The sequence below is a fragment of the Podarcis tiliguerta genome (genome assembly GCF_965153285.1).
Source record: "Podarcis tiliguerta genome assembly, chromosome: 2".
Lineage (NCBI taxonomy): Eukaryota > Metazoa > Chordata > Lepidosauria > Squamata > Lacertidae > Podarcis > Podarcis tiliguerta.
Window position 1 is genome coordinate 68,333,804 of NC_139535.1, and position 24,161 is coordinate 68,357,964.

At 42.9% G+C, this 24,161-nt stretch overlaps 1 protein-coding gene and 1 long non-coding RNA gene across 4 annotated transcripts in view; one reads left to right on the top strand and one right to left on the bottom strand.

Moving 5' to 3' along the window:
• The window catches only part of LOC310671320, a 29,909-nt gene extending 11,955 nt beyond the window's left edge, over positions 1–17,954 (top strand). Inside the window, exons 2-3 of the long non-coding RNA XR_014507956.1 lie at positions 7,332–7,398; positions 15,985–17,954. This is a non-coding gene — a long non-coding RNA (uncharacterized lncRNA). The remainder of the gene's footprint in view (positions 1–7,331; positions 7,399–15,984) is intronic.
• SHROOM1 (shroom family member 1) overlaps positions 13,155–24,161 on the bottom strand; it is a 45,004-nt gene continuing 33,997 nt past the window's right edge. For 2 of the 3 annotated variants that reach the window (XM_083427046.1, XM_083427047.1), the window contains 5 exons: positions 22,253–22,906; positions 20,425–21,003; positions 19,617–19,746; positions 14,976–15,248; positions 13,155–13,755 (listed from right to left, as the gene is read on the bottom strand). In XM_083427046.1, the coding sequence (XP_083283172.1) occupies positions 13,501–13,755; positions 14,976–15,248; positions 19,617–19,746; positions 20,425–21,003; positions 22,253–22,906 (1,891 nt within the window). In that variant the 3' untranslated portion in view covers positions 13,155–13,500. The remainder of the gene's footprint in view (positions 13,756–14,975; positions 15,249–19,616; positions 19,747–20,424; positions 21,004–22,252; positions 22,907–24,161) is intronic. The other variant, XM_083427048.1, reaches the window with a different exon arrangement.

A 24,161-nucleotide genomic window follows, 5' to 3' on the forward strand; every position in this document is an offset into this window, starting at 1 on the left:
GTTTTAACAGCCATTGGGCAGATGAATGAGGATTGCAAAACAACCTGCAGCTGAGCTCATTTCTTATATTAAAGGTTGGCTAAAGAGAAAGGTTCTCAGGGATTTCAAATATGAGGTTTACCAGCCCTTGGCTATGTGCTCATTTTGCTGTTAAAAGTGGACCTTCTCCAAACCCCTTTCTTTGTGAAGCAGGTGTTTGTAAAAGGAATATACAGTGGTATCTCGGGTTAAGTACTTAATTCGTTCCGGAGGTCCGTACTTAACCTGAAACACCACTTTAGCTAATGGGGCCTCCTGCTGCTGCCACGCTGCTGGAGCACGATTTCTGTTCTCATCCTGAAGCAAAGTTCTTAACCTGACGCACTGTTTCTGGGTTAGCTGAGTCTGTAACCTGAAGCATATGTAACCTGAGGCACCACTGTACTTGCATCCTAAGGGAAATGCAAAGACTGTTTCTCCAGTGTGACTGATTTATTAATCAAGGATGAAAACAAGTGCCATTCATATGTAACATGCGTATTTCATTTGCAATATTTTATAGGTAATATCCAACTAAAGTCATTCCCAAAGAAGCCTTATTAAAATGAATGGATGGATATCAATGAATGTATACACTGAGTATGACTAAGAGTGGGTATTGCCTCAGGCAAGCTTTCCAAGCATCTCTGTAGTAGTTTTCCTTAAAGAAACTAGGGGTTTCTTAGAACAATGGTTATTGCCAACATTAGTCCTACTCAGAGTAGACCCATTGAAATTAGTGGACATGACTAACCTAGGCTCATTAATTTCAGTCAAGCTACTCTGAATATAACTTAGTTCAGTGCAGCCCCAAACTACATGACCAGCAGAATTATATTATCCATGTCAGCTGGCACTTTTGGCATCACTGCATTTATACACAAACTTACAGCATGCTGAGGTTTTTTTTTACTAATCACATACCCATGGAAGTCATGAGAGCCTTACCAGGAAAAGAGAGAGAAAGTCAAGCATTGAATAACAAATAGCATTTGGATTACCTTTTGGAACACTTTTATTTTTGTTTTGTTGTTTTTTTCCCATTTCCCTTACTCCACTGAAAATTTTCATTAAAATGTAAAAAAATAATAATTAAACATCCATTTGGATTATGTTGTAAGGTATGGCAGGGACTTAGCAGTACAGAGAATATCCCCCCCCCCCCAAGACTTTGCAACTGTATGAATCAATGATGTTATCAGATGGTTCATTACCCATTCTAGTGAACAATGACATTAATTCACTTTAGTTATCTAAGCTGTAGTTAATTAACATAGTGAATGAGCAGTAAATAACAGCATTCGCATTATACTAGAAGTAATTGCTCTGCACAAGCAAATTATATATAACTACCACAATGGGAAGCAAAAAAACCCCCTTTATTCACAATGTCTCATGTGTTTTACTTTAGATTATAAAAGGAGCATAGCCACAAATCAGTTTGCTTCCTTCTGCGCAAAGAAAATACATTATCAAATTGATATGGTACATATATTCTATGGTTGCAAGAAAGTAAAACAGCTCATATAAGGTGTTGGCTGAATATTATGAAATGAAGTGCTCCCTTGTCTACCTAATTTTGAATGGTTTGATAGGACTTACTTCACCCTTGTAAAGGTATAGAAGATTAATGAGTCAGTGGGTAATTCAAAGGAGCAGAGTCCCAACAGAGCTTCCTTTTTATTATAAAAATGTGTGGGATTAATCTTTTGGTTCTTGCATTGACAAAGTCCTCATCAAAACAACTAGTCATTTCCTTCAGTGTAAAGCATACAAAGAATTCAGCCTATGATTATTGAAATGTATGAGAAAATACTTGTCCTATTACCCGAGGTAATTGTTTTGTCATGCTGATAATAACATAAACTCTCCCACTGCAGGTTAGTAATGTAACAATCCTATGCTCATATTACATCAGGACATATCACACTGGAGGTACAATACTGCTTACACCAGCAGAATACCCCCTTCCAAATATCCAAAATGTGTTCACAGCTTCAGAAGGAACGAGAAAAACACAGAACTAGAAAATGGAAAAATTGAATTGAAATTTCCCGCAGAGTCCAAACCTCTCGTGGCAACCAGTCAGGACTGTATGAATAATACCCACAAGCTGCCCACACATGAAGCTCATGATGGTAGGGGGGGGGGCACGTACCCTTACATCACAACCACACAAGGATGCCACAGTGCCCCACTCCAGCCATCTCAGTGACTCTGCAACAACCATTCTGAATTTGTAGGCAGAGCACATCTTGTCACCAGAACATAAACATGTTCTTCCTGAGACCTAACTTTGCTAGGTGCCCACAGCCAGCTACCACAGACTAAAGTTCAGTTAGGTGTAGGTGTTTACCTTTGTCCTCTAAAGAAATGGAAATATGATTGTGCATAATTGAAATGAAGTCTAAATGTGCAACTTCAGGTCTTGGCTTAAAGATGCTATCACTAGATGTGTAAGACTCCTTAAGCTACTGTGGCCCATTTATGGACTCCTAAGGATTTCTCAACATAATGAGAAAGGAAGTGTGGCAGGGATTCAGGTTTGGGGTTTAGTCTTCCAAGGGATTAGGAACATGGTGCATTCTGTTGACTAGTATCTCTTTTAAAAACTGGTTTAGAAGGGAAACTAACTTTAATGCAAGCATAAACATCCTTTTGCTTGTAAATGCTCAACTCTGAATTGTAACCACACATTTCACAGATGAACATGGTTTAGTGTTGAGGATTTATTAGTGTAGCTTTCGACATACTTGTTTTAAATTTAGTTTTCTTTTAAAAATCAGATTGGGTGGAATTCAACATTGTGATCTTCCAGCTGCTCCACTGTACATTGCAGATTGACAGATAGAATGATCCCCCCCTCCCCTCAAGTGCTGTTCTGGGTGGGTTCTAATAATCCCCAAAACTAATTTTAGGGGGTACAGGAAGTGTGCAGGGGATAGGAGAAGGCAGGAGGCAAAGCCCTGTTGTGCAAGCAGAAGTCCTTACACAGAGCTTCCATGGATGGGGCTGGATAGGTGACTCCCGCTCAGTTTGTTTAAAAAGATATTGCAACAGAAGTTTTAAAAAATGAAGATCTAATATACATTTTTTAAAAGCAACTCAGATTTTTAAAAATAATTGTGTTTCAATCAGATCGTCTGTGCAGCCCTTATGAGTATTTTGTAAACACACAAAGAATCATGTTGCACAACTTCTGAAAATGATGGCAGCTTGCCATTTCCCCTTCAGTTGTTTCTACCCTGCCTCTGCAGGTACTTTGAGATCTGGTTACTTTCTGCACTTCCTCAAAGATGGAAAATAGTTGTATATGATTGTGGACCCCCTATTTTGAATAATGGGAGAGAAAAACATGAAAGATTGCAGTGCTACTTCTATGAAAACATTGTTTTAATTCACCATGTGCATAGATTTTGTTTTCCCTGGCCCTCGCTCTATGTATTGCTTTTCTGGCTACATTGACCTACATTCCCTTGGTCTGCTTTGTTGTTTGATTTGCATGTGAATCTAAGTAAAGCCGGGCACCGTGACAGCAATTGATGTTTCCAGGGCCAATGCAGTAATGAAGAAACCTCTAAATGAGGATCTTCACAGGATGCCCTTGGAGCAGGCCATTGGCTAGGCACAATGTAGTAATTGTCCGCAGTGAAAACAAATGAGCACGTGCATCCTCTGCCCCCATTTAGCAGGGACAGACCCTGCTTATGATGCTGAGGTTAGTTACTGCTTCCGTTTCCTGGGTCCTGCCCCTGATTAATCACTGGCCCTGCTTTTCACTTCTTATAATGGCTAAAGTTATTGTTTGTCTTTTTCTCTTAAGTGCACCTGCAAGTTTGCAGCCTATGATCCAAGCAACTGAAATTTTAGAGGAGATATCAAACCAAAGGTTGGTTCGTATAATAGAGAGCAGCGGAACTGCCAGTAGTATAAGAGAGAACCCAAAGAAAAATGATACGTGAGGCATATGTTGTAGAGTGTGAAGATAGAAAACAGTCTCTGAAGCTGTACCCCCAGTTTGCCAGTGGCTAAGCACAAGATACAGTATTCAAAGTGAAACCATATGGTTGTTTTGCCCCCCAAGCAGATGTGTTTTATATTGCTCTGATACAGAACAATACTCTGCATAGGTAATTTGGCCGTGCTCATTCGAAATCCACATTGAAATATAAGTTGCAGCATTTTCACCTTTAAGAGTTAGCTCAGACAAAGTTTTACCACGGCTGGCAATGGGGTGGAGGGAATTTATGGACTTGGCTGGACCCTGGGGAGCTATTTTAGGAATTCGGGGTCTGGTTTTGCTTCAGAACCAGCACTGCCTCCCTGTGTGATTGCTGCTGTGCATCTTTTCAGTTTGTGCAGTTATAAATTAACAGGGCCACAGGCAGAATCCATGTCTTGGCCTGGTGCATTAAAGGGAAGAGTGTGGAGGGTTTGCACGTGCAAATTAACTGTGGAGTCTCCGGAATGCAAAACCAAATCTGGAGAGCTGCACACACACAGATCTCACTGCAACACAGCTGCTCATGGGAGCAACCAGAAGGGCTTTGAACTTTGCAGAAGGTGAGGCAGTAGCTTAGGCCCAGGAAAGTCCAAATGCACAGGTTACAGTTGCTGTGTAGGTGGCCATTTATGCACCACACACAAAAAAAGGACAACAAAAAAGAGTATCTATTTTCAAAGAGACAAAAATGCATATGCTAATGTTTTGTGCATAGCTGTACACTCGGAATTAATTACTATAATTTAAATAGAAATGCAGTACATCTCGCCATACTGAGGAAGATGGTTACCAGGCGACCTGTGTTCCTGTTCAGTCTGCCACCCAGTTGCAACCTACTGCTGACCAACTGCTCTCCCTCTTTATGATTCTTTAGCTTTAAATGGGGTTTGGGCCAGACAACCTTTCCAACTTTACCCTGTAAAGTAAACACATGGCCTGCTGGGTGTGTGCATGGGGAATCTGAATGGAGCCAGGATGCCACATGAGAAGGGGTTTCAATGCAAGGGGGCATCCCACGTCACAGTGTGGGTCATGACTCCTTTATTTCCTTAGATATCCAGATGAAGAAGATCCAGATGATCTTTAGAGATCCAGATGAAGAAGAGCCCAGACACAATGGAATGCACACTCCTCAATTTTTGTGCGTGTGAGAGCACAGTCCCCATCCAAAGCACCTATGATCTTGGGCAGGTCACATGATTTGCATGGGAGTGTGTCCCCAGAAGACCTCTGTGGGCCTGCACTTGGAACCAGAAGTCACAATTTGCACTGGTGGGTACAATTCATAAATACTGTTTCAGATGGAATAATTGAGGTTTGGTTTTTGTGAGAATGGGTGCAAGCTTATCTGATCTATCGGTTTCTGCTTCTTCATGTTTGTCATATTTATCACGGACTTCTAAAAACTGAAGCTTTGCCCAGATTGGAACAAGCTTCTTGACACTTTCACATGTCAGTTTATTTCTTGATTTGGTGTGAGTATTTCCAAACATAGAACCGTTTTTCACAAGCTGCAGGAGGAATCTGAAGCAGACAAGAAGCCAGAGGAGTCAGAGGCTGTATTGTGCAAAGGCCTTGCCACCATGTTGCAGGGGGGTGTTTTTGGCAGAATCCTAGACTGCATGCCTGACCCAAATACCTGAAGATGTTGTATCAGCAACATTTGAAAGTATTTTTCTAGCCCCAAGTGTGCTGCTTGTTTTGTAATTCAATCAAACACAGCATCAGTGATATCATCACTTCGATTTCTGCCTTTGAATCTTGGATGTAACAAATTTGCAGCAGCACAAGTTAGTAACTTGAAGGTTGTGGTTGTATTATGTATGGGCTTCTTCTGTGCTGTACACAGATGTATTTTATACAGGATGTAGCAATATCATCAGAGAGCTAGGCTTAGTTCACGGGGAGAGCACATGTTTTACATCCAAAAGGCTGATTCCTGGCATCTCCAGATAGGGCTAGGAATGCTCCCTGCTTGTAGAAAAAAGCAGGCGATCTAATGCTAGTCAGCAAAAAAAGATACTGAGCTGGGTGGGCCAGTGGTTTGACTTTTTATAATGCAGCTCCCTATTTAAATTCTTCCTAATACTCTTCAGCAAGAGAGCTGCGAGGCTGTGCTTTGCTCGTGAGCCAGAGAGATTTTAGCACATGGATGCCTAACTTCTCTCACATCCCACCAAGATTACCATTATATAAAAAAGTGCACATGTCTAGTTCATTATGTTCTCCATGGAGGAATTATATTTGGTACTTCACACAGTATAATAAGATTTTGAAGGCTAAGACTTATAAGGCTCACTGAAGGGTTTTAATCTTCCATTCTACAGCTACTTTGCAGAGAACTATGAAAAGGATAAGAGTGAGCCACAAAGCATTTATCACACACTGTACCTGCACACAGCTCTCTGTTGCTGATGGGCATAGAAAGCTTTATCTGGAGACATTACCCATGATGGGAGAGAGAAAGACTTGTGCAGGCAGTGTCCTAATGGAGGCAATGCATCTGTGTCTGAATCTGTGCTGTATCTCCTCAGAATGCACATGGGATGAAAGCTCCTCCTTAGAAAAACTAGGGAAGGGGCTCACTATAGCCATTCCCCAGACTAGCTTTCCATTTGTAGTATTTTTTTTTTAAAAAAATCTGTACAAGGAAGCATTTCATTATGTTACTTCCCATTTTCAATCTGCCCAGACATCGATGAAACTCCTTGGTGAAATTCAACATTACAGTCTCCATTTTAGACTCCGGAGGGGTGACTTCAGTTTATATAATTACACAGAGGTAACAAACTATGCCTATATGTAGGAGACAAAGTGGACTATACTTCCCATGGTCAGAACCCTGTAAAAGTTTATCTAAAATAGTAAAGACCACTTTCAAGAGTTAAAATCATTGGCAGGGATGTAATGACACTTGTAATGTGGAATCGACTATGGTAAATATGGATATATAACAGATGGACAATGGTAAAAGATGCAGTGAATTTAATCTTAAATATGGAACCCATGGAGGGAGGGAAGGAGGGCCGAAGGTTCAAAAGAACCTTTTATTTTAATGTTTGAAATGGTTAAAGTTAAAATGTATAAAATTGTGAAAACGAATAATAATAATAATAATAATAATAATAATAATAAAGTTTATCTAAAATAGTTGTGTTTTCATGCGCTAGTCTCACATACCAGACATTGCAAGATGGGTACAGCATGGCAAAACTGCACTATTTCTAAACCTACTATGGTACTAAGCACCATGTTGCTCCAAGTTACATTTGAGAATGCAGCTAATACAAAACTCTGTGCATTTTTGCAGATACGCACCCGTTGCCTCAAGAATAGAGCAACAAGCAGGAATTCTACAGAGGCCAGTCATTTTTAAGGTAAGACCTTAGCCTAGCCTCCACAGGAGACTGTGTGCTCTTGATTATGATTGCATTCAAAGGCCATCTTAAGGGAACACCAATTAAAAACACTAAACTGATTTGCGTGTCAATTTGTGAGTATACCAGTTCACACATGCTATTGTCTGGGAAATCGTAATGCCTTCAAGTACAGTGGTACATTGGTACTTGAACAGCTTGGCTCCTGAACAAATCAGCTCCTGCGAACCTGGAAGTGAGTGTTACGGTTTGCGAAAATTTTTGGGAAGCCAAACGTCCAGCACGGCTTCTGTGGCTTCCAGTTGAGTGCAGGAAGGTCCTGCAGCCAATTGGAAGCTGCGCCTTGGTTGTTGAACCATCGAAAGGACTCCCAGAATGGATTAAGTTTGAGAACCAAAGTACCACTGTACCTGCCACTCAAACACACTTTCAGTCATTCCCACTTTTTCCCTCCCACCCTCCCCTTTCCACACAGGTGCTTGGTAATGTAAAAAACAGCACCAGCATATTCCTTTGGGTCCTGCTCTGCCTCTTACACGCTCACCTGCTTCCCATTCCTGCCTGTATGTGTGCATCCCCCTCCCCATCTCACTTGTTACTATTTCTACGCCCACCTCTCCTGCTACTGCCTGCACTGCACTTTGTTATATCAGAGTTATGAAACCTTACATAACCAGAAAGCACTCTCTCTTGACACCTACTTTTCAGCTCTGAGTTACCTTGGAGCTCTAAGAGAAAAGGCACACATGAATAATAAGTGACTATTCCCAGGCTGCTTGCAGATCCTGTGGGATGGAAGTAGCGATGGAACGCATCGATTTCTTTATATAGTTTTTGAAATGTGTGTAATAACTGAGCCAGCTGGTTAAGCCGCTTGAGCAAAAGGGGAGGTTACAGTCCCCTGTAGCTTTGCAAACCAGTAATTTTCCAGTTCTTTGAACAGGCTATGGAATGCAAGATCTAAAGAGCTCGGTTGCTTAATCTAATGCATATTTGGCTATCATGGCTAAAGGCAGGGGGGGTGAACATTTAGCAATTTGTGGCTGCTGTCTTAACCTTCCACCTATGACCCATGATTATCTTATCATACAGTATGTTAAGTCAACTCTACTATGAGACGGGGGAGGGAGGGGGAAGATAATTGTATCGTTTGCAGGGGTGGAACTGCACTATATGGGTATATGGAATTTTAACATCTTGCTGATCTAAGTCCATAGCAGCCTCTACAAATTTGTCTATTTGACTGTGATAGTTGGTGTGTGAACCTACATTCAGTGTGTGTGTGAGAGAGAGAGAGAGAGAGAGAGAGAGAGAGAGAGCGCCTTGTGGGTGGGGATGCTTGAGGAATTTAATCTTTCTCAAATTCAGATGTGAACTGATCTGTTCCTCCACCTCCTCCTCCTCCTTGTGAGCTGAGGTGTGGATGGGAACAAGAGGTAGCCTTCAAATTTGGCCCTTCCTCAGATTTTGCAGTGCAGCTCTTGGCAAAAACAACATCTCAAAAATGTGTATTTTAAGAGAAATTATATTTAGAGATGTGCAGAAAATATGCTCAAAAATTATGGAGTTGTATAATCTTTAAATGCAAATTTTTGTATGGATTAAAAATGAAAAACCATAAGCCAACGTGGACACAGGATGGATGAATAAGCACGGGAAAAGTGACACAAACTGCAAATATTCTGATCTCTCTTATCTGTACCTATTTCCGGGCTTCCTGGAAACAAGATGATGAACTAGATCAGGGTGAGGAAACTCAGGACACAGGACTGAATGCACCCCTCCAGGCCTCTCTTCCCAGGCCACGGCCCTTCCCAGGCCACGACCGCCTTTCCCCAGGCTTGACCCTTTAACAGCCTCACTCTTCCTCCTCAGGTGCCTTTGCATGGCTGGCATGCATCCTGGGAGTGGGATAATGCCTACTGCTTGCCTGGATGGAGGCGAAAGAGATGTGTTTGCGATGTGGCTGTATGTGTGTAGAAACCTCAGTGTTTCACTGTACAAAGGTAAAAGTCGCACCTTTTGCTCCACACACTTCTGCCTCTAGCCATGCTTACCGTTTGCATGTGGCCCCCGCAAAACGTCCATGAGGTAATGTGGTCCTCCGGATGAAGCAAATTCCCCAACCCTGGGCAAGATAGACCTTTGATTGAAGGCATCTTTGCCAGTGCCTGACTTAGATCTAGGCTGTACTTCTGCTTTGCTCTTGCTTTCTTTTGCCTTGTTCTTCAAAAAGAAAGGGGAAGGAAGGAAGACTGTAGCCATTTCTGCTTTCAAAATTCAGCCCAGATAAAGGGAAATAGTATGAAATTCCTGCCAAGAGGAATTTGAGCGCAAGCAGCAAGCCCTGACCCCAAACCTCCATGAATCGGAGTGACCTCAGCCTCTGTATTTTTATCCTAAAACATATATTCTACCAACTTAAGGATGAAAAAAACTTAAGGCAGCTAATGCATTCAAACAATCAAAACCTATATCACAATCCTCAATCAGAAGACCAGAATATTAATACTAACATTAAAAATAAAAACAATAATCATTTCTAAAGCAGCTCTCTAAACTAAGGCTTGTAGCCAATGTCACACTAAGCAAATCTCCCATCAGCACAAGCATTTCTGCACAAATTGGCCTTTCACCCCCTCTTCTCCAGCCCCATGCAAAGCCTAAAATTGTTACAAAGGTTCCCCCAAACCCTGCAGAGCACATTTGGGGAGGGTTTATGTGTGTGGTGGGGGGAATATCCCTGAACTAATGAATCCAGAGAAGGCAAAGCAGGATGTTTAATACTAAATATTGTGTTGTAAGGTAGGGTCCCCATATTTCAAACACGGAAAATCAGGACAGGAAAGTTGTTGAGCTTTTTTTTTTTGGCAAAGTTGTTGAGCTAAATATTGTGTTTCTTCTCTTTCTCTATGTGTGCTGTGTCTACCCTTTTCTGTACCTGTAGACTGCAGCATGTAGCAACTGGCCGGTTTGATTCACAGCTTCTGGGCTATACAACAGTGCAGAAAAAAGGTCATAGTCACTTGGTGTAACAGGAATGTGAGGAACAAGCAAAAGGATCCGTTGCTGCCACTAGAAGGTGCTCATTCACCAGTGCAGGGGATATGTAAATGCACAGCCTCCAACAAATGACAGAGACAAAAGTCCCTCAAATGCAAGTGTCTCTGTCTTGTGGTACAGGGGTTAGCATGCTTGGAGTTCAGTATTCCCAGAGATGTACTCCTAAGATGATGTGACACTAGGGCAGAGGAATTAGCTACAGAACATAGCCAGTTGTAATAACATCTGCACAGATTCCAGGCCTCATTGAACGCAGTGGAGCTTAGTTCTCTGTGCTTAGGACTGCGCTGCTGCCGCTAAGGGCTCATCCAGACTTCCACTTGCCCTGCCTCTTTCCCCTGAGAAAACCCAATCTTTAGAGCTAAATCGGAGCAAACATTGATTTGGTTTTCTCCAGACTGATGTTTGCTCTGATTTAGCACTAAAGAGCAGGTTTCCCGGGGGAAAGCAGCAGGTCAAAGGCAAAACCTCTCAGATACATGCCTAGAAAGAGAGCCAGTGTGGTGTAGTGGTTAAGAGCGGTAGTCTCGTAATCTGGGGAACCGGGTTCGCGTCTCTGCTTCTCCACATGCAGCTGCTGGGTGACCTTGGGCCAGTCACACTTCTTTGAAGTCTCTCAGCCCCACTCACCTCACAGAGTGTTTGTTGTGGGGGAGGAAGGGAAAGGAGATTGTTAGCCGCTTTGAGACTCCTGAAGGGGAGTGAAAGGCGGGATATCAAATCCAAACTCTTCTTCTTCTTCTTCTTAAAAAGCATGGGACAAGCAGAAAACTGCTCTGAGCCGTGGTTTATAGGCACAGGACAAGTGGGAGTGTGGACGAGACCAAAGGCTGTGGCTCAAAATGCAGCTGGATTGTTCTTTCTCTCAGTTTGGATCAAAGCTGGTTTGGGGTGAAATGCATTAAAATGCAGTATTTCATAAGAAACAATAGAATAGATGCAAGAGAGATATGGTTTGTGGCTAACATGTGCGCACCACTTCCCAAACAGGCAGTGGGAGCGCACGGGATGCATACGGCCTAAGTCAGAGGTCAGGAAGGTTCTCGCTGAGAAGGCGGCTTGGTTCAGGGGCTGCTTGTGGGCTGGCTAAATGACTCCCGTGGGCCACTTGTGGCCCATGGGCCTTGGGTTGCCAATCCCTGGCCTAAGTCATGGGCAAGTTTTCAGTTATTAATTGCAACTGTGATGGGCAAAAGGGTTTCCTTGGAACTGAGCTTAATGTCAGGGATACTAGCTCTTTCTCCTACACAGTATCTCAGGTTGTTGATTGTAAGAGAAGGCTATTACCTTTGATAGGAAAACCAGATCTGAAAGGTAGCCCTTTTGCTCATCCCAACTGCAATTAACCATTGGAGACTTGCAGTGTTCCTTCTCTGGTTTAAGGAACCAACTGCCCCTTCTGATTTTGTTGGACTTGCAACTTCCATCTGCCCCAAACCACCACAGCCATTGGTCAGGGATGATGGGAGCTGTACTCCAACAACATTATGTTCCCCATCCTAGTCTTGAACTGATCGTTCTAGTCCACCGGTTCTGTCCTTTTCTCATTCAGCACCCTTTCCTTGTCCTTCTGTTAGACAAAGGCAGTCAAAGTAACCGACAAATGTGCAAATGGTGGTGGGTGTTTGAAAGGAAGATGTGGCAAAACAATTCATAACATAGCATATGGCCAGTTGGAAGAGTACATTCCCTGGAGCTGTATATTGCACCAAACCCTGTGTTTTTGAGGTACTTGGTTTTGGTTTAATTATTTTTAAATGCCTAGAAATGCCATGTGTATTTATTTACCCCACTCTGATTTTTATGTTGCAATTAGAAAGGAGAGATTCTCGCATCAAAGAAAATGGACAGTTTAATATATCAATCATTGTAAAATGTATTAAACACAACCAGCATTTGGAATAGATTAGCCGAGTGGAAAGTTATGCCCTCTACACCCCACACTCTATGGTGACAAAGTTGGGTTTTGGCCAAGGCCAGCAGAGAGGCACTCTAACAGTGTTATCATTTCCATTTTGCACAGAGTATTCAAGAAGATCAGATTGAGCTTAAGAGAATTATTAGGCAATGACCTACCTCTTCCACATTGGGGGGGGGGGCAGGGCAGGGGGAAGCATTGAGGTTGCTCTGGTGAAGAACTGCCAAATCCCTGGAGCCAGCACCCATCAGAACAGACCAATGGTTGGACCCAGTATAAGACAGCTTCTTATGTCTGTTGCTTCTTAAGGAATGAATGTTATAATTAAATGGAATGCTGTCCAGAAAAACTCATTCATAGGATATCAATTATTTCATATAAAATCTGGGTACATATTTTGAAAAAGATATTGCTGTATATGGGAAATTGCAAAGAATTTTAAGCACACCTAGTAAGAGTAAGGTAGGGGAGCAAGAAAGAAAGGCAGCTGGAAAGGGGTATTCCTCAACATCCTGCACACCCACGTTCCGAAGAAACAATTCTAGTACGTGAATAGCTCCAGGCTGGGTTTAATGACTGTTTCATAGAGCCCAGAGTTATTGGCCCTGCAAGCTGCTCCCTTTGTTAGAGGGAAGCCCTGTGGTTAAACTGGAAAAGGAGTTTGTTAAAAGGCCTGCAAGTGTTGCGCCACAGAGTTGGTACTATGGCGTTTCCCATTTAAACATGAACGTTGCCTGTCAATTAAATACCCACTCCATCCAGAAAGAGGAAAACATTTTATGATACTTATATATTCTTTATTGGGATGATGTCAGTCTGGAAGCAGACCAGCAGTCTGCAGGAAAGAAAAACAGCGCACCAGCTCATTAATGAAAGCCAATACCCATTGCATCAGTCATTCCAAGATAAAATGCATTGCCACCTACAGTTAAGGTTTTGTCACTTTCTCCTAAAAATGTTTGCCTGGGCCAATTAAGCCCTTGTCAGCACTGAGGCACGGAGATGCCTATGTGAAGTCACCAAACACAGCCTTGCTCCCTTCTTAAATGTTTCCATGGATACAGATGGAGTTCTAGCACAGTCGCTTCATTCACGAAACCAAGTGGCCTGCTAATATGGCTTTAAGTAGGAATACTCTTCTCCAACCTCTCCAGTTTCTCTTCAAGAAACTTAATCTGCTCCTCAAGGTCCTTCTGTTCAATCAATAGCGATGTCTTTTCCTGTACAAAGTGCTTGTAGTCCTGAAGCTGCGTTTCAGTCATGTATTTGGAAAGAATACCCGACACCACCCTTTCTCTCCGATCCAGATTCTCTTTCAGGTCCTTTGCATCCTCCCGCTGCCTGGACAAGAGTCTGTGCCGCTCTTTTAATGACTCCTAAAGACAACGAAAACAACTCAGAAATTAGTGTGCGAACATTATAACATGCAATGAATATTTCCTTCTGTACTGATGTCAGTCAACTGGTCCTCCTAACACTTTGTGTTTAGAACTTGCATTGTATTTTAACAAAACCGGAACTGATTCCTATCATGCCCTAAATTAATCTACCATGAATCTGAGTGTGGATCGTGGCCAGAGAATGCCCACGGATGCCTATTTATTCATAATATTTATTATCTGCTCCTCATTACGAAAAGTAATACCAGAGCAAGTTACATAAAAACAGCAGAGACTCTGTGTAATTGTAATTTAATATTTGTACCCTGCCCATCTGGCTGGGTTTCAATATGGCTCATGTTAACTGTGGTGTATTTTATGAACCCAAGAAGTGACAGAAATGTGATCAGAGCAAACAAATGGATTTTACCAACATCGTTGAAGTTGCAGAATGATTCCCCATCCCCGAAATATTTGTGCTTGTCTGACCAAGTACAGCTTATGGTGGAAAGACTGGCTGAGGATCAAATTAAATGTAACACACAGTAAATGTATGAACAGTTTCTTGCCAGCCTGAGGGTGCAGTAGAGACAAGGCTGCAAAACATAACCCATCCCTAGCTGCTTCCCTGTTTTTTCTTTCTTTCTTTCTTTCTTTCTTTCTTTCTTTCTTTCTTTCTTTCTTTCTTTCTTTCTTTCTTAAAAAAGCTTTCTGTCTACTTTTCTACCCATCTTTTACTTTATGGAAATAATTTTGAAGGGGAAAATGGCCAGAGATGAAAGGGATCCCATACACCCTACTCCCAATTCCTCTGCTGTCTCCTATGCCGTGTGTCTAGTTTCAGTCTCCAAACAAGAGTTAATACTTCGCCTGAGAGACCTCCGTATTGTGGAACACTGAAAAATTGTCCAAGATTTCCGAGGGGCAGAAGTCAGATAGGGGACAGCTGGCAACATGGTGATTTCTCACCCCATTACTGACAAGTGACACACACCCGCCTTCAAATGTTACCAGCAAACAGCCTGGGATCAGCCACATCACAGCAGCACCCAAGCTGCTGAAGGTCAATATTACATACTGGATCCTAAGCACCATTAATCATGGAATCCGCATTGTTGCAGCAGATTTAGAAATTTATGTCCAGGCAACCAGAAGAGTCGTATCTTGAAGGGCATATAGTAAAACAGCCTCCCCTCAGTTCCTGCCTTGGAACTCACCTTCTCCTCAGCATCTGTGTTTTCATCCATTTTCTCCATAGCGTTTTGGACCCGAGCAAGGCGGCTGGAGAGGCACAGCAGCAGGCTCACCACCTTCTCCAGATCACCAATGAACATCATGTAGCGCTCGTACTCATTGGGTTTACACAGGTCTTGGACCAGGCACTCCAGCTCCTTGCCACGCACAGCATACCCCTTAGCTTCAGACTCGATAAGCTCCCTCTCAAGCCACAGATCCTGTAGCTTCAAATGGATGCTGGAAATAAGTTCTCTCTGCAAGGAAGGAAGCCACTGAGAAACTGAACTGGCTTTGATAGACAGGTTTTAGTAGGGTGGTTCTCAGATAAGGTGGCAGGCCCTGAAGGAACACTTCGGAGGAGAACATTTTGAGCCAAAATTCTCTCCTACCTGGCATGGCAGGGTTTATAAGCCTCTTTTTACTGCCTTAAGCTCCTAGTTGAGTTTCTGTGGGAGTGAAGGAAATCCAAGTCTGTTTAAAACATTGGACAGCTAGGAAGGCCTATTGCTCCATATTTGCCACCACAAAAATTGTCTTATTGAGGTTACAGGGATATCCTAAAAGGGACACAAAGCTTGGGCTAAAATTGCTTATGAGTATATACTTCATTTTCAAGAAAACTGATCGAAGCAAGCCTTTTCACAAAATACAGGCGCAAAGCTATACAATTCTGAAATAAAACAAATGCAGTTTATTATAATGAAAATGCTGGCAAATCTTTCTTAGGTGAATGCCTTTTTTCACCACTTGGCCTGGGTGGTAGTAGCTGCTATTATTATTTATTTATTATTATTAATAATAATAATATTATTGGATGGTTCACAGAACAAAATCAAAATATAAAACCACAAAATATATAATCAAAATAAAACAACAACACAATAACCTACCTCCCCCCCCAAAAAAAAACACTTTTTAAAAGGGCATAGGATGTCAATGAAATCAACCAAAGGCCTCATTAAAAAGGTACATTTTGCCTGTTGCTTAAAGGTATATAATGAAGACGCCAGGCGAACTTCCCTGGGGAGAGCATTCCACAGATGGGGAGCCACTGCAGAGAAGGCCTGTTCTTGTGTTGCCACCCTTCGGACCTCTTGAGGAGGTGGCACACGAAGCAAGGCCTCAGAAGATGATCTCGGGGTCCGGGTAGGTTCATATGGAAAAAGGCAGTCCTTGAGGTATTGTGGTCATGAGCCATTTAATGCTTTATAGGTCAAAACCAGCAATTTGAATTGGGCCCCAAAACTAATTGGTAGCCAGTGCAGTCAGATCAGGATTGGTGTAATATGCTCAAACTGTCTTGCTCCGGTGAGCAACCTGGCCACTGAATTCTGCACTAGCTGAAGATTCTGAATGCATTGCAGTAATCTAACCTTGAGGTTACCAGAGCATAGACAACAGTAGTGAAGCTATCCCTGTCCAGACAGGGGCATAGCTGGGCCACCAGCCAAAGCTGATGGAAGGCACTCCGGGCCACTGAGGCCACCTGAGCCTCAAGTGACAGCAAAAGATCCAGGAGTACCCCCAAGCTATGAACCTGCTCCTTCAGAAAAGCATTCCCCAAGCAACACCCTCTGGGAACGACCATCCAAGTAGGACTGGAACCACCCCAGGGGTCTAAAGTCCGAGCACCTTGTCCACATCCTTGAGCCTTATCAGCTGAAATTCATCTAATACAAAGGACTAGACTGTGCTCTGGACACCCCACGAGATTCATCTGCTAGTGGGATTCAAGACTTACAGTCACCAAATAACTTTGTTTCTGGCATTTCCATAAGGGTACAAAATACATCACACCACCATGGGGTCTAGCTCAGCCATCTGTCCTCAAGCAGGCATCAGGCAGAAGAGGAAAAATAGATTCCAGGAAGTGGAGGAAAGCAAGCTACTGGTCCCCACTTTTAAAGCCTCAACTCTCTACAATAAAGTCAGATTCCCCTGTCTCCAAGGCCCTGGTATGCACACAATGAATGTCACTATACATCAGAGTTGAGGCAGCCACACCTCTGCCTGATGCCAAGCTTTATCAACATTTAGATGGGAAAAAGCATGGTAGGGCAGATATGGAGTAAATAAGGGGGTCCTGTCTATGTGTGTGATGGGCGGGATTCAGCCACAGGAACTTGAACATGCATGTTTATACTAACTAGGCTGCCCCTGTAGGCACCTAAAATGGTTTTTAAAACAGAGGGCAGTAAGATCATCATGGCCACGTTTTAACAATGATTTATTTATTTACCTTTGTGCCTTGCTCAAGTGGCTTATGAGGTTCTTGCTCACCCATTTATTCTCACAGCAACCCTATGAGATAGGCTAGGGAGAGAGGGATTGAGTAGGCTGAGTTCACTCAGTGAACTTCATTGTTGAGTGGCGATTTGAACTTGGCTCTCTCTGATCTTAGTCTGGTGTTCAAACCACTGTCCAACACTGGCGCTTATATCAATGGCTGGGACAAGTCAGGTTCATCATAGGAAGCAACAGCTTATAAACTGCCGAAGAAAGTTACAGGTGGGCAGAACATGACTGGCAGAGTTGAAATGTCGCCAAGTTTTAATGACTAGCGAGCCTCCTTTGCAAAGAAACCTGGGATTTCTGCCAAAGGAGCCTCAGTATAACTATTTCCTCAGTTTATGGTTTCATTCTCTGCATTGTGAAAGCCAATATGACACACCAAGCCTGTCAAGAGGAAGGGCTGCCAGATCTCAAAACGAAGCATATCATATTCCCACGGGATGCCAGGTCTCATTCATGTAGGGCTCGTGGCCTGGTCTCACCCAGTTCACAGCCATCAAACTATTTCTAAGCAGGAGAATCTGAGGCAAGAAAGTGCATTTATTCAAAACAGAACCAATGTATGCTAGATCTTCTGGCAAAGACATCATGGAATCACCAGTGGAAAGTATAAAATAAGAGCAAAAACCTGTTGATGTTAAGGAAGGCAACTTAAACTTATCAGAACTGCACAAACTGACAAAAATGGTTTTTAATCTCATGGTTATAGCTCTTCTTTGTGTGTCACTTCAGAAAAGCTGAATGTTTGCACCATGCCTGCCAAATTAAACCTTGTTAAAACACCACTGATTTCAATGGGAAAAGCTCATGCTTAACTCTTGCATAAATCAATACAGTAATACCTCAGGTTAAGTACTTAATTCGTTCCGGAGGTCCGTTCTTAACCTGAAACTGTTCTTAACCTGAAGCACCGCTTTAGCTAATGGGGCCTCCTGCTGCCGCTGCGCCACCGGAGCACGATTTCTGTTCTCATTCTGAAGCAAAGTTCTTAACCTAAAGCACTATTTCTGGGTTAGCGGAGTCTGTAACCTGAAGCGTATGTAACCTGAGGTACCACTGTAGGTAACTGGGCACAGCTGAGACGGTATTTGGTTTTCATGTGCATTTGTTTTCTCGGGCTAATGTCTTCCTAAACATATCACATTCACACACAGAGACGCACCATATGCACATGCATGCGTGTACACACAGAGAGAAGTGCCATATCTTCACGCCTGTGCACGCACACACACACACAAACACACATTTGTACACAGAGTTGCCCTGCCCCTTCTCCTGGGAAAACCCTCTGTTTACTGCTGAATCAGAGCAAACATCAACCGGGTTTTCTGTGGATTGACGTTTGCTCCAATTTAGCGCTTAAGAGCATGTTTTCCAGGGGGAAGTGATAGAGTAAAGGCAAAACTGCTCAGATTCATACCTAGAAAGCATGGGGCAAGTGGAAAAGCACCCAGACCCGTGCTTTCCAGGCAGAGGACAAGTGGAAGTGTGGATGAGCCCTTAGTCTGCATCTCTTTCTTTCTCTTTCTTTCTTTCTTTCTTTCTCTCTCTCTCTCTCTCTCTAGAGAGAGAGAAAGAAAGAAAGAAAGAAAGAAAGAAAGAAAGAAAGAAAGAGACACCCTGACCAGGAGGTTGGCAGGCACATGTGTGACAACCAACAGTGGGCCTAGAATGTATTTAAATGCTCTAGGTGCTGTCCTCTAAGGCTGGCTTATTAAACTCCCACATTTGCCTCTGGTTTCTTTTTCTCTGTCTTTTTCTCTTCATTTTTTCAGAGGAGGAGAGCAGGAGGGAGAACCAGAGAGAGAGAAAGACAGAGACTAAAGGAAAGGAAAGGGTGTTGTTTAGGGGTTTTTTGTTGGAGGAGGTTGTTGCTGTTATTGGTATTATTTTTTTATGTGTTATAATTTATGTGGAAATTGTTTCAATTGGGTTGTGTGCTTTTTGATGGCTTTTATTGTTTATGACTACTTTTGTTATGTTTGTAATTATGTGTTTTTTATATGTTGTAACCCGCCTAGAGCATGGTTTTAACTGTAGAATGGTAGCATACTAAAACAATTATGTATGTATGTCTATATGTATGTATGAAAGGATGCAGTCAGACAAACATGGAAGCTTAGGAAACTGGTGGAGGGTGGCTGCTAGTGTGTCACGTGTCATGGCTTGAGGAGACCTCCAAAATCTGGATCTGGATGGTTGTCCAAAGGTTGTCTGAAGTTTCCCCAGGCCTATTACACTCACATATCAGAGAGGAAGTCCCACTGAACCCAACAGAACTTCTATCTGAATAAACATATACAAGACTGCATGGTCACTCGTCTACCTACTTTCTTTGATGTAATGCTGTCTGGATCATCAAGACTTTCACTGCTTTTACTCAGAATTTGGTCCGTACTTTGCTCAGGAAAACTCTGAGTTCCATGAGATGGGTCTGCTGCACAGTCACTGCTTCTTTGGCTGTTAAAATAAAAAGCAATCATTATAAATGCTTCTTTAACAATGTGACAAATAATGTATTAACAGAGATATTGCTGATCACAAAAAAGTGCTCAGGCAGAGCACTCAAAACCACTTTCCCAGCCTCTCCAACATTGGGATGGCATTCAAAGTATCACTAATTCAACAAAGATACTATAATGCCTGCTGGGTCACCACACTTCACAGTTTGTTAGGAACCCCTGGTGTAAATTTTCTTAATGGGAGTTCAGGGTTATAAGGAGACTCCCCTCCCAAATGATTTCCCTGCAGGGTGGGGTATGAAGCCAATACAGGTGCGCCTCCCTGCTGGCGAAGCGAGGAAGAAGCATATGCTGTGGGTTCTGGTGAAATCTTGTAAGTGCCCCACAAATTTTTGCAGAGACCCTCATGAGATCTCGCTGGTACCTGGAAGCCACATGACCCAGTAAGTGAGGCTTTGGCAGGACTGGCAAGGGTAGATGAGTTCTGTGCAGCATGCATACCAGAGAGCACCTTCCCATTTCACCTCAGGTGGCAAAACAGGATGGGATTCCCCGGCCCTTACCCAAAGTATAGTTCCTGTGGTTTTCTGTGCCATATAAACTTACAGTGTATGTACTTTCCTAACCCAATAAAATCTTTAATAAAAAACAAATAATAAGAAATATATAAACTTACTCTTTTTCTTGGACAGACTGAATTCCCTCCTTCCTTCTGCAGGATCTGCCTGGCATTGAAATGTTCACAGGGAAAAGGCCTTCCATGAGATCTAGAGCAGTCTTCCTGGTGGGATGGGGCGTGAGGATGTCAACCAGAGACTTGTCTTTGGCAATAATCTCAACCGCAAGGTCTTCGCACCTTTGGTCCTCTGTCGATATTGACTGTGCTAAAGATAAATCTGTGCCTTGTGCGGGAAAGTTACAGTCATGCTCATCTTGCAGAGCTCTCGAATCTGCTAATGGATGGCTAGTATTTCTATGTCCTTGGCTGTCTAACAAGGCAGTGCAATAATACGCCCTGCTCTCTGAGTCATGGGTTGCGTTATTTGCCTCTAATTGCTGCCACTGGGTTCTTCCAGAAGCACTGGAAAGTTGGGGTTTGTCACTTAGTTCTTTCTTCAGCTGAGAATGTCTGCTGTTCTGTTCTTTGAAAGCCGGGAAGTCAAGAGCCATGTCTGCACCATGTGATTTTTCAGGAGAGTTCTCATCTTCTCTGCTATTTCCAAGACTAGATTCTTCTTTCTCATGGACAGGGAAGCTAGAAGAAAGACAAAGCTGTATAAAATTATTGTGTTTCTTCTTTGCCTCTGGGTTCCTGGGATGGAGTACTCGCTCAAGCTTCCATGTCTGGTTAAGTCCTGCTTTCAGGTTCATGACTGGTAGGTTTATAAACAGCTTTATTATTTATTATTATTATTATTATTAACAACAAATAGAAACACAACTGTCTTTCAGCAAGGCAGAGCAGCACTTCCATCGTATAGAAACATAAGCATGTGCACATGTGCACACACAGAGCCATACCCAGTAAGACTGCATCACACCTAGCAAGTATTAATGGGGAAACCAGATTATTCAAGTACAGGCCCCTGAAAAGGTACATTGAGTACACAACAGGAATTGTTTGGGGCTGCTACCTTTCCCCACAACTGATTCTGCTCCTGTGTCCATCACACAGAAATGCAACAAATGACGCTTCCTAGCATGGACGAAGAGTAAGCGGCATCTAATTATTTACTGTGCATAAGCAAAAATCAGATATTTAGCTGCTATGTCTTTCAGGCTCTCCCACCCCCCTGCCCCACATTTAACCAAACATGCTCATGACAAAGGTGCTCCCAAAACCTCTTGTTTTTGTTACTTGAGTTACATTGGCGCCACTGTGTTGTGTTGTATACAATAGAATTCTTCAGGCATGGTATAACCATGCTTTAGATGTATGGTGTGAATGTGGCCCAAACTTAAGGGTCACACAGACTTTGCTGTGTACCACACACATCTCTGCCCTCCCAACATCTCACTGCCATCTGTGCCCCTTAGCACCTGTCAACTGAGGTGACTGCATCACGCCCCCTAGTGGTAGGGGCTGCCCCTGGAGCCTGGATGGAGAAGGCTGGTCCAGAGACTGAGAATGCTTTGCAGCAAGGAAGATACTCCAGGCTGCAGTTCCCATAGCCTGCCACATGGGACAGCAGCACACAGAAACAAACATCCCCAGTTCCAGTCCCAGCAGTTCCCAAAACTCAAGACTATTATTAAGAAGCAGTCGAGGGAGGCAAGCATGAATATAGTGTCAGCAACATTCTGTTCCTCTCCTTCAAAATTGCACTTTTCCAAGCCAAATTGATTGTGCCAAAGTGATTGTGAGCTTTTCCCGGGGCTTGCAGAGTGCATTGCCTTCTACATGTTGTACATTTTATATGTGCATGTGTGCTCTCTCTGAGTTGACATGGCAGCTCAGAATAAATAGGAACATATTGGCCCCAAATGGGAATGTTTATTTTTACCTGGTACTAGGCTCTTCCTTGACTTGCTTTCCTTCTCTGGAAGCCGGAGGCATCGGGCCAGGCTGGGGTGCTCTTCTGCTCGGAATAAAACTCCTACTTTCTCTATGGAGGGAAGGGAGGTCAGAGGCTGCATCTGAGCCACTGCCGAAAGACTCCTTCAAAACCTCATCGTCCATCTCAGCAGGAGCAGGAGGGGCTGGTGAAGAATGAAGAGGCTCCAAAGGTAGGTTTGGAGAAGGCAACCTGCCAACCGAAAGCAGGGGTACACTGCTTACACTTGGGAAAGCGTGCAAGACTTTATTTGTGGCAGGGGCTTGTTTCAGTTCATGGACTGTTGAATTTGACCCCCTTTGTCCTCCAACAGCTTCCACGTGTGGCTGTCTGAGCCCAGATGATGCAGGCTCACAATGATGCAAAGTATTTGGATGCTTTTCTCCTTGCCAGTCTTTGCCCGTCTGTAGCCCAGAGGAAATATGCCAACTCTTCAGATGGGGAAGCTGATCCGTACTTTGGCTCAATGGGGACAGTCTAGCCATTTCAGAGGTCCCAGGTTCCCCCATAGACTCCCCTCTTCTTCCAGCACTTTGCTTTGCAGCCACCAGAGCATGTGTTTTGTCAGATGGATCAGCTTCCAATTTCTCCTTTGATGGGGAGCTAAAGTTTGGTTTCAAATATATACATTAAAAAGCAGAGTCACTTCATTTCATTCATGCTTTGCCCTAACAGACCAGCTTCCATTGTCTAATTACAGAATGAGGCTTCCCTCCCCACCTAGCGCCAAATGGAAATAGTAGAGAAGCACTGAACTGAGAAAATGAAAAATAAAAACTAAACTTTTGAAGATTCATAACCTGAGCAGCAACCTGAATATGAAAAGCAAGCACCTGGAAGTTCTCTGATACCAATTGTTACTTATTCATATGTAAAATCTGCTAGGTAAGCACACCCTCAGTGATGTTAACTGAAACACGCAAATTGATTTTGTGTAAGGCTTTCTATGTGATCACTTAGCTATTCCCTCTCAAGGGTGTTTAGCTGTCCTGCTTCTGCCCAGGGCAACAACCACCTTAGGTAATGAACACCAGCTTTTTGTGTGCGTGCGTGCAAACAACAGCTTGTTCATTTGCTATATTAATGCACACATTAAAAGTGCAGATGTCCCTACCATCAGATAACAACAGGCATATATTGGGGGCAGGTGGGTTATAAAATGATGTGTTCCCTTCCTTCAGAGCAGCTGACTGTGCAAACCTAATAAATCTGAAGCACTTTTATGAGTTGCTTTGAAGTTGGAATCCTAATGCACTGGAATGCAGTTATGGTACCACATTTCGTTCTGGAAAGGAACTGAAGAATTTAAAGGGTGCGGGAAATGGAGGTAGCTGATGAAGGTTGAAGTGTGCTATTCTAGTCAGGCCTGTGGCTTTCTCTGTCAGTGAAAGATAATAAAATGCATCATCCATAGTCTATAAATCTGTGCTTACTGATGGGATAATCTTACATCTAAATATTTTTCCATCCTTCACTTAACTTGAGTTTTAACCCGTCTTTTTATACTGCATCTGTGCCAAAACTCCCTTTGGTTTTAAAGTTCTATTTTAAGCATTCATCTTAAGAGTTATAAACAGATCCAGAGGAAACTTCCATTTTGTTCTCCTTAGGCATGTCTCCCCCTTGCAAGTCAAATGCTGTTTCAACAGGAGATCAGATGGTGGAGCTATGATCTCAAATAATGGGCAACAGAACTACTGTTTGCACTTTTGGAATATGGAGAGGAATTTCCTCTGCTCCATTTGCAGCCATTTCACATTTTTCTTCTTCACATTTTGAGGCCCATGAGAGACTCAAACAACAGTCGAAATAAATTAAAAAATTTAAAAAATTGTCCAGTAGCACCTTAGAGACCAAC